The 10331-nt window shown below is 46.9% G+C and overlaps 1 protein-coding gene across 1 annotated transcript; it reads left to right on the forward strand.

Moving 5' to 3' along the window:
* Positions 1-280: 280 nt before the first annotated feature.
* LOC127213858 (sialic acid-binding Ig-like lectin 5) lies at positions 281-9078 on the forward strand. The gene is made up of 9 exons (XM_051174306.1): positions 281-353; positions 421-792; positions 909-1187; positions 1369-1416; positions 4478-4726; positions 4811-5095; positions 5419-5515; positions 5798-5915; positions 8285-9078. The coding sequence occupies exons 1-9, from the start codon at positions 317-319 to the stop codon at positions 8474-8476; spliced, it is 1677 nt and encodes a 558-aa protein (XP_051030263.1). The 5' UTR covers positions 281-316; the 3' UTR covers positions 8477-9078.
* Positions 9079-10331: the final 1253 nt, after the last annotated feature.

Raw genomic sequence — 10331 nt, forward strand, 5'->3', positions numbered from 1 at the left:
GAGAAACAAATGCTACAGGCAGGGTTCAGGGACAGAGGGTGGGTCCTCCTCACTGACCTTGGCTCCCATGATACCCCACATGAAAAGTGGAAGTGCTTGTTCTCCAAGGCCTAGGCAGCTCTGATAACCTGTGGGTGCAAATTTCCTTCTCTGTGGTCAGTTGCTCGCTGTCCTCATTCCTGGGCTTTCAGGAGGACGTCACCCCAGTTTTGCAACATCGAGCAAAGCCTGCCACTCCCACCTCAAGGACCCACTTAAATTGATCACGCCTCCATTCTCTGGCCACCTAAAGGAGCCCAGAACCTTCCACTGTGTGATGCTTTGGCGCCTGCTGCTGTCCCTGCTCTGGGCAGGTGAGTGGGGCTGGTGGGACACAGGGCTGGTGGAACAGGACCAAGATAACTGTCTTATTCTTTGCAGGGTCCCTGGCTAAGAACAGGGACTATGAGCTCTTAGTGACCGGTTCAGTGACTGTGCAGGAGGGCCTGTGCATCTTTGTGTCCTGCCAAGCACATTACCCTTCTTCCAGTAGTTCTGTCTTTGGATACTGGTTCCAGAAGGGGGTCACTAAAAGCCTCAACTCTCTGGTGGCTACAAATGATCCAAAGCAATCAGTTCAGAAGGAAGCTCAAGGTCGATTCCATCTCGTGGGGGGAGCAAATACCCGTGATTGCTCCCTGGATATCAGAGATGCGAAGAGAAGAGATACAGGAGTGTACTTCTTCAGGGTGGAAGGAAGTGGAAGTATGAAATATAGTTTCTTGAAGCAGAAGGTCTCTGTGGAGGTCACAGGTATGTGGTGATGGTATGTGTGTGGGGGGGCACCCTTAGACCAAATGACAGCTGCCTTGAGGTAGAATCACACATGATCCCCACCACGCTGTGTGTCCATATCGTTCTCTGTCTAGCTCTAAATGAAACTCCTAACTTCCAAGTCTTACCTACCCTGGTGTCTGGAATTTCCACCCAACTGATCTGCTCTCTGCCCTGGGCTTGTGAGCGTGGGACCCCACCCATCTTCTCCTGGATGTCATCTGCCCTTACCTCCCTGGGCCCTAGGACGAACCTCTCCTCAGAGCTGAACCTAACACCCAGGCCCCAGGACCATGGCACAAACATCACCTGTCAGGTGAACTTCCCTGGCGTTGGTGTTACCATGGAGAGGACTGAACAGCTCAGTGTCACTTGTGAGTGCTAGTCCAGGAAACCTGGGTCCCTGGGGAAGGGATACTATGGGTGTGGGATAGAGGAGGTAGAACTGGGTGATGGGTCCTGAAAGCCAGACGTGTGGAAGAAAAAGAGCCCTGGGATGAAATACCAGCAGCCACCCCATCTCTGAAAAGTGAATGACCGTATCTGTCTGCCCAGATGCTCCACAGAAGGTGACCATCAGGGCGTCCTGGGGAGATGACACAGGTAGGGTGAATCTCTCCTCCCTGGGGTGGGTGCAGGAACTGCTGCCCTCGAAAATAAGCAGATGTTCTGGAGCTCAGGCAGGAAGAAGTTCAGGATGGAGAAGGGGGGGATAAGGCATCCCCACTCACCCCCGCACCCACACGCTGCACTCACCTCTAGATGTCTATGGCTTCTGTCTTTCTCAAGTCACAGATGGCACTCTCCAGTGCTAGGATGGTGTTTTCATCTCCAGGCTGCTCTCATTTCCTTAAGCACCGGAGTCAGGCCTGTTTCCCAGGTCCCTTCCTCTCTGTGAGGTGATTTTGTCAAATTTAGTGTGAGATGTATCTTCTCTGAAATACCATAGAGGGGGTGACTTACGCACCAGAAACAGGCTCCTTAACTCTGAAGGACCAGAGGGAGCCCCAGTTCCAGGTGCTGGTCCATTTGATGGTGAGGGTACTCTGCCTGTGCTATAGGTGGTCCTCTCTTCACCCCTGTCTTTAAATGGCAAAAAACAGACTACACAAGCACTCTGATGTCTTCTTATAGCCCCATTCATTCCACCTTTGGTATCTCTATCCTATCATCTCTATCTCTACCATCTACCTTAATTACCTCCCAAAACATCTCCATTATAGTGGTGGCTGTGGCTAAATCCAATATATGGATTTTAGTGCAATATAACTCTGTTCATATAAAAAATTAATAATAATGGTTCTTGGTATCTAATGTTTTTCTGTCTTGGTTGACCATATACAGATAATATTGTATGCATATTTAAACACACACACACACACAATGGGAGGAGAAACACATACCTTCTTCATTTACTACTTTGTAATTTTGTAATTTTTATTTTTATTTATTATTTACTTATTTGTGTAGGATGGAACTATACCACTAAGCTACACCTTAGACCTTTTGTTAATGAGGTTCCTAGAGAAAGTAACCCCTCCCCAAAAAAAGCTAAGGCCCTAAACTGAATCCAAAGTTGCAGGAAGCCAGCTCTTGGGGGTTTGCAGAAGCAAAGCCCTGATCCAGACCCCAGACATGCAGTGGTTACAAAACCAGACAACAGACTCATAGTTTCTAAAACAGTTTATTTACAGGAAGCAGCTAACTTCCTCATTCTGCTTCTAACACCCCTCTCTTCCCATTTTCTGTCCTTAGCCACAAACCCCCAAATTTGAAGCATATAATCTTGAGCGCTGATCATTGTGTTTCTGAGTCCTGTTCCCTGACCACCTTGGAACCCAATCTGGAGATGTCCTTTGATATTAAATGAAACCTGCCCTCAGTGCTTGAGGTTGTTAGTCTTTTGTTTCTTCATACAGACTTAATTGGAACTTATCCTTATGGTTCTTTTGTGGTCAAACTCCCACCAGCAGACATGTGTCAGTAAATGACAATGACTGAATTAATTTTTTCCCATTAAACAAAGTTTTCTTGGAGACTTCCTCCTTCACAGATATTAGTAACTCCATGGTTTCCTAGTGATATGATAACACATTCACCTTTTTATCTCTTGACGGAAAAAAAAAAAAGCAACCTGGCATTCCTCTGTCTTTTATTACATGAAAACTCTACATTTGTGACCATGTCTAAAACTATTTCCTAAGGAAGAAAATTCCAGAACAAAGGGTCATTTGTATTTCACACACATACTGCCGAATTGCATAGCATGGACTTTGTCTTATGCATATCCCTAGGAACAATGTCTTCTCTCCTTAACAAACATACCCACCCTCCCTCATGGCACAAATGAAATCATGTAGTTTTCATTCACATCATTCTCTCAAGATACCGAGTGTCTTTTATGGTGTTTAAGTATTATTTATGGGCTGTGGATGTGGCTCCGTTGCAAAAGTGATATTCTAGAATGTAGGAAGCCTTGGGTGGAATCCCCAGCGTTGCATAAACCAAGCATGGTGATTGCATTCCTGGAATCCCAACACTTGAGAGGTGGAGGTAGGAGGCTCAGAAATTCAAAGTCACTCTCATCTCTATAGTATGTTTGAAGGTATATGAGGTATATGAGACCCTCTCTTTATATATACATACGCATATGTATATACATACATACATACATATATATATATGTATATATCAATAAGTTTTACTTATTGGCTTGCAATAATTTCCAAAGTCATCTAAAGAGAGCATTCTGTTAAGGAGCCAGCTTTTTGCCAGGTGAAGGGACTTTTCAGGGTCCTTCAGCTAGCATAGGGTGATTTTGTCTCAATGGGCAGAGCACTATGGCATTGTTCCCGGACATCTCCGCTGTTCTTCACATCCTCCTTCAGCCTTCCTCCTCCTGGAAGACCTCCTTGTCCTGAGAATCTCCCTGGGCTTTTAAGACAGAGCCATCATAAAACCCACCACTGTCCTATGCCACCTGCTTTAAGCACCTCTCCCCAGGACTATGAGCATCTGGGATACAGTTCAATTGGGCACTGTAAGGATTCAGGCATTATGCTGGCCTGCCCCTGTCACCTAGCAGAATGCACTCAGGCAGTACTCTGGTCAGCCCAGGGTTCTGTGACTACTAGTCTGCATGCAGATGCAAAGGATCCCTTTAACAGAGACCCCTGCCCACTTAACCTCTCCCTCTTTCCCTCTCTCTATCCTGCTGTTCCCTTGAGGTGGACAGGCCTTTTCCTGTCTCCCTCTTCTCTTCCATCCTCTCTTTATATCTTTTCTCTTTCCTTCCCCCTCCCTTCCTTTGCTAATAAAACTTCTCACTAAACTCTATCTGCCTGGAGTGTTTATCTCTCTACCTTGATCTCTCTGGCTTGCCGTGGAATCTGTCAAGGTTCCCCTTGTGCCTTATTCATAACAGGCAGGCTTTAGCGAGATGCTCTTGAGAGACAGAAGGGCAGACTCTCCAGGACAAGTAAGGCATCCAAGTTGACAGATGCCCAAAGTGGTTCTGATGATGTCAGAACCTGATGAAATACTGTCTGTCTACTCTGTGGTGTGAGGCCATCAGCCAGCAGAAGAGAAAAGACAGGTGCTGTGGTAAAACAGAAATGCAGAAAGCCCTCTGTGACCGCGTTCAGTCTTCTCTCTGCCTCCTCAGAGCCTGAAGTCCTGCACAATGGCTCATCTCTGCATATCCAAGAGGGCGAGTCCTTGCGCCTTGTCTGTTCCGACGACAGCAACCCCCCAGCCGTGCTGACCTGGGAGCACCTGACCCAGAAGCCCCTTCAGCTCTCCACTAAGGAACTGCAGTTACAGAGGGTGGAATTGGAGGACCATGGAAAATATATCTGCCGAGCTCAGAACAATCTGGGTGCCCAGGTGACCTCTGTGAGCCTCAGTGTAAAGAGTGAGTTGGAAGGGACTGGGCTAAGGCCTTGTGATCCCGAGCTGTGAGGCCCCTGGCTACCTCTCTTTGTGTTCCTCTCCCCAGGCCTTCCACAGCTTCTGGAACCCTCCTGCTCCAGGGAGGCTGAGGGTCTGCACTGCAGCTGCTCCTCCAGAGCCTGGCCTGCCCCCACCCTGCGCTGGAGACTGAGGGAGGGGCTGCTGGAGGGGAACAGCAGCAACGTCTCTTTCTCGGTCACCTCCAGCTCCACAGGACCCTGGACCAACAGCTCCCTGAGCCTCAGCATGGAGTTCAGTGATGGCCTCAGGCTCAGCTGTGAGGCCTGGAATGACAATGGAGTTCAGAGAGCCACTATCTTGCTGCTGCCAGGTCAAGAGGTCACAAAGAGTAGTGTGTGTGTGTGTGTGTGTGTGTGTGTGTGTGTGTGTGTGTGTGTAAGGGGGGTGACTTCTGTCTGGAGTGTACAAAACATTGGGAGTGGAAAAATTAGGGCTAACCTGGGGCTAGTGTTTGTGGTTTCCTATCAGTTGGGCTGGTAGGAGGTTTGGGGACAGGAGGCTGTAGCCACATACACCATGGGGAAGAAAGGACCTAGAGCAGAGTGGAATTGGGCATTCTCACAAACAACGGACTAGAGCAGCTTGGATGCTAAGATGACTGCTTGCATCACCCCAGGTCTTTCTTGTTAACAGACAAACCAGAAACCAGTACAGGAGTGGTCCAGGGGGCCATGGGAGGGGCTGGGCTCATGGCCTTGCTTGCTGTCTGCATCTGCCTCATCTTCTTCGTGTGAGTGCCAGCCCCATTTGGTGAAGGCCCTGTGTAGTGATTGTGGATTGCTTAAAGAATCTCCAAAACTCAGCCCAGTGAGCAACGAGCCTGACCAGGGTTAGCAGAAGCCTCCTGCTACCTTGGCCAGGTGTGGGGCCTGTTCAAATCATGTAGTCCCATCCACACTGAGAATCTTTAATCCCATCCAAAGCCCTTGTCCCTGGTCTTCCCTGACCTTAAAAATCCATCCAGAAGATATGGGGAAAAAAAAATAAAAAAACACCTGATCGCTTTCTCCAGAGGAAAGGTCCTCAGGAAGAAATCTGCCCTGAAAGTAGTGAACATGGAAGACAGCTGTCCTGCTGGGTGCCCTGTCTCCACCATAAATGGTTCCAACACGACCTCGTCCAGCATTTCGGTGAGATGCCCCACCTGGGTAGCCAGTGTTAGGATAAAGTGCAAGGGGAACCTTGCATGGGGACCTTGGCAGGCAAGGGGGACAAACATGCCAGGTAGACAGAGTTTAAGAGAGAAGTTTTATAAGAAATGGGAGCGAGGGGGAAGGGAAGAGAAACGAGGCAAGGAGACAGAGAGAGGACAGGAGAGAAGAGGGAGACAGGAAAGTACTGTGTGTCCCAGGGGAACAGGGGAAGAAAGCAGGAAAGAGAGGAGCAGGCAGAGAGAAGAGAGCAGAAAGAGAGCATAAGAGGACGGGGGTCTGTCTTTTAAAGGGGTCCTTTGCACCTGCGTGCAGACTATGCAGCCATGGAACCCTGGGCTGACCAGGGTACTGAGTGCACAGGGGCAGGTCAGCATAATGCCCGAGTCCTTAACACCCAGCATATCAAAACTGAGCTTCTGTTTCCCCAAATGTCTCCCCAATATTCAACTTTCCTTCTGTAACCCCAGGCTGGGGACCTGGTCACCTCTGTCTCCTGCGTTGGGTCTTTACCCAGGTCTGGGTATTGTTCTTGTTGGCAAAGCTCCTCCCATGTAGCTACTTCCTGTCAAGTCTTCACAGCCTTTCCCTGGGCACTGGCTTCAGGGGCCTATAAAAAAAAAAAAAAAAAAAAAAAAAAAAAAAAACTTTCATAAAGGAATCCCAAACACAGCTGTTGAGTTGTGCATGGTTCTTATAGCACAAATGTGTTGTTAGACAGAAATAGAATGCCAGGCTGAGCATGGTGGTGCAGACCTATAATCTCAGCATTCAGGAAGCTGAGGCAGGAGGCTGTGGAGTGCAAAGTCAGCTTGAACTACCTAGTGAGTACTGGGGTAACTAAGGAGATCCAAATAAAATCAAAAGGAAAAGACAGCTAGGAATGTGGCTCAGCAGTAGAGAACTTGCCTTGTGCTCATCAGTGAGAAATGGGATGTGGCTTAGAAGTGGAATGCCTGCAAAGAATCTACCAGGGCTGGGCTGGGCTTATGGCTAAGGGCTAGTAGGGCTCCTGGTTAGAAGCCTGGTGTGGCTCAGAGGCTGGGTGCTTGCCCAGAATTTTAACAGTGAGGCACTTGGGAACATAGCCCTGTTGTAGTTTTCTAGCAAATGGGGACCTTGGGTTCTATTCTCAGTAGGAGAAGAAAGGATGGGGAAGAAGAGAGACACAGAGAGCCATATACTAGGAGGTTGGGCTTGGTGGCATGTGCCTATATTGCTGGCACTTGAGAAGAACAAAGAAAGAAAATTTAAAGCTCGAGGCCAGCTTGGGTTGCATGGGAAATTCCAGGAGAATCCAGGCTACCTAGAGACTTAATTTCAAGAAAAAGAAAAAAAAAAAAAGAGGAAAGAAATAGACTGTTGGCCATATGTATAAAATAAAATCTTTATTACTCACATTAAAAAAAAGCAGAACCACATAATACCACATTTCATTCCATAGAACACATCCAGATGACTGCAATTCTACTTTGTTATCAATAACCAGATGTGAAAATTGTGACTAATACATTTGCATTCTTCATTTGGGGTGCTCATAAGACCCAGCAAGCACTTTGTCTTCACAGCACATCTCCCTGGCCACTCCCTACATCCCATGTGCTGCATGTGGCTAGCACCATACTCAATATCAAAACCTCAGAATGAAGTTCAAACTCCCTGGCAGGTGCTCCCTAATCGTTCCTTGAATGGAGCCTTAACCATCTTCCATGTGTCAGTTAAAATATCCCTGCCTCTGACAGGCAGGCCATCACCTGCCTCCTGCAGTCTCAGGCTACTCCCTCCTCTACCCACACACCCCTTGCTTCTGCCTATCAGATCACAATTAGATAAAGTTTTAATTTAGTTTTGAAATTTTACTTATTTAGGTTTTGGGGTCTCTGTGTAGCCCAGGCTGTTCTAGGATTGCTGGCAGACACATCTGGCTTTGTTTTTGACAGTCTGATGCTGTCTTTTGTGAGTTACTTAGCCTGGACCAGACTATGTTTATGTCCATAAAATGGGAAAGGAGGGGGTTGTGAGGATTCAGTGAGACTCTTTATTGCTAGAGCCCTTGCCCTCTATGTGCAAGACCCTAGGCTTGATCACGAGTACTGTGTATACAGGTGTATGTGAACACAGGCTCATACTGGGGGAATGTAGAGGGGGGTATAGACAAATATTCATATTCATGTTCAAACATCATTAGAGTTAAGTTGAATGAGTAAAGAAAGCATGGAGTCAACACTCAGGAAATGTGTGTGAGGTAGATAAATGGACAAAATGCAAGGCTAAACCCACGTTCCTTTGGTGATTGTCACTGCCACCTGCAGAATCTTCACTGATGCCCTTCTTTAATTGGGTTCCAGGGTCACTTGAATGCATCAGAGTCACAGAACCAGAAAGAACAGTCACCACTTGCCACAGTCCCACACACCCTGGAGGATGAGCCGGAACTCTACTATGCCTCCTTGTCCTTCCAAGGCCTGAAGCCCCGGCAGCCTCAGAACACGGAGACCATCAAGTCTGATTACACAGAGATCAAGATCCGCAAGTGCTGACACTCCTTGCTCTGTGTGCCCAGTGTGGCTGCAGTGCTGGAAAGGACAGCATATGTTAGGGACAGATTCTGGTGTCACTGGCCCTCTAAACAAAGGTTCTGAAGGGCAGGAGGGGGTCTTGGAAGGAATGAAGGCCACAGGATTCCTGGGTTCAGGTCCAGATTCAGTGTTACTCTCACAGAAGCCACCTTTTATCACTGTGCCCTGTCTTTCGTCTCTGTAAGGTGGAGTCATATCCACGAGGTGTGTGTGACAAGGAGAAAACACAGTGTTTATTGTTTGTTGATGGTGTTACAATATGTTGCCTCAGCATTAGGGAGAGGCATTCTGATTTTATTACATATTTGATTTTTACTTGTATATTTTAAAGAACATATGTTAATTCTTAGCGTGATTCCTTTTTGAAGTGTGCCGGTGTTGTAGCTAAGTGTATCTCAGATTGGACTCATATCAGATGTTCTTCAAGCTCTGAAAGTTGACACAGATGCCAGTCCAGACTGCTATACCCAGAAAAAAATCTGTCAATTATAAGGCCTAAAATTAAGATCTTCTACAAATCAATAAAAGTTGCAAACAATCCAATACAAAATGGTGTATGTGAGTGGCCAGCAAACATTCAGAAAGGCAACCAGCCAGATCTTGTCAATGAAAGATAATTAGGATACAACCATCAAATTGTGCAACAGTTCTGCTCACAACTGCAGACCTAAAAATACCAGATACAGCTCTTCGTCAGACTCACACAAGTGTGTTCATGGAAGGACTGCAGATGAAACTCAGTGGCAGAGGGGTTGCCTGGTACATCAGGCAACCTGGTATGCTTGATCTCAAGTCCTATAAAAATCATGAAATGTACCCAGATGGCCATCAGAAGTGAGAGAGGCAACAAATGGCATAATGTTTATGGGATGAAGAAACAGAATCTCATATATGTGTGACAGAATGCAGCATTGAGGGACAGAGCTCTAATGTATTAGGTCCTTGGCATGAGGTTTAGAAAAGAAGAGAATTCATCTTTGTCATTAGAACAGGATTCCCTCCCTCCCCCCTTCTTTTATTTTGGAAATAGATTATTTTCTCAAACCATAGATCCCCATTACAGTTATTGCTCCTTCTACTCCTGCCAGCTCCTCTCCACCTCCTCTCCCCTCTGGATCCACACTCTTCTTCTGTCTCTCATTACAAAAGAACAGGCTTCCAAGAGATAACAACCAAGCACCACAAAATAAAATACAATAAAATAAAACAAAAAACATCAAAAGTTGGACAAGTCAAACAAGCGGAAGGAAAGGAACCCAAGAGAAGGCACAAGAATCAGAGACCCACTCATTCGCACACTCAGGAGTTCTATAAAAATACTAAACTGAGACATACAGTGTATGCAATCTATAGTACACATGTGGAGGCCTGGTGTAGACTCAGGTGGGCCCTGTGCTTGCTGCTGCAGTCTCTGTGAGTTCATGTGAGTCTTGCTCTGTTGATTCCAGAGGGCCTTGTTCTCCTGGTGTCCTCCATCCCCCCAGCTCTCACATCCTTTCCCACAGGGTTCCCTGACATCTGAGGGGAGAAACCCCATTTAGAGCTATTTGTTACAAGGTCTCTCCCTTTCTGCACACTGTCTGGCTGTGGGTCTCTGCATCTGTCTGTGTCTTCTTCAGGAAAATATTCTCTGATGAAGACTGAATAAGGCACTGATCTACAAGTATATCAGAGTATCACTAGGAGTCATTTATCACTGTTTAAAAAAAAAAATACAGTAGCCGGGCAGTGGTGGCGCATACCTTTGATCCCAGCACTCGGGAGGCAGAGGCAGGTGGATCTCTGTAAGTTCAAGGCCAGCCTGGTCTACAGAGCT

The sequence above is a fragment of the Phodopus roborovskii genome, unplaced genomic scaffold (assembly GCF_943737965.1).
Source record: "Phodopus roborovskii unplaced genomic scaffold, PHOROB, whole genome shotgun sequence".
NCBI lineage: Eukaryota > Metazoa > Chordata > Mammalia > Rodentia > Cricetidae > Phodopus > Phodopus roborovskii.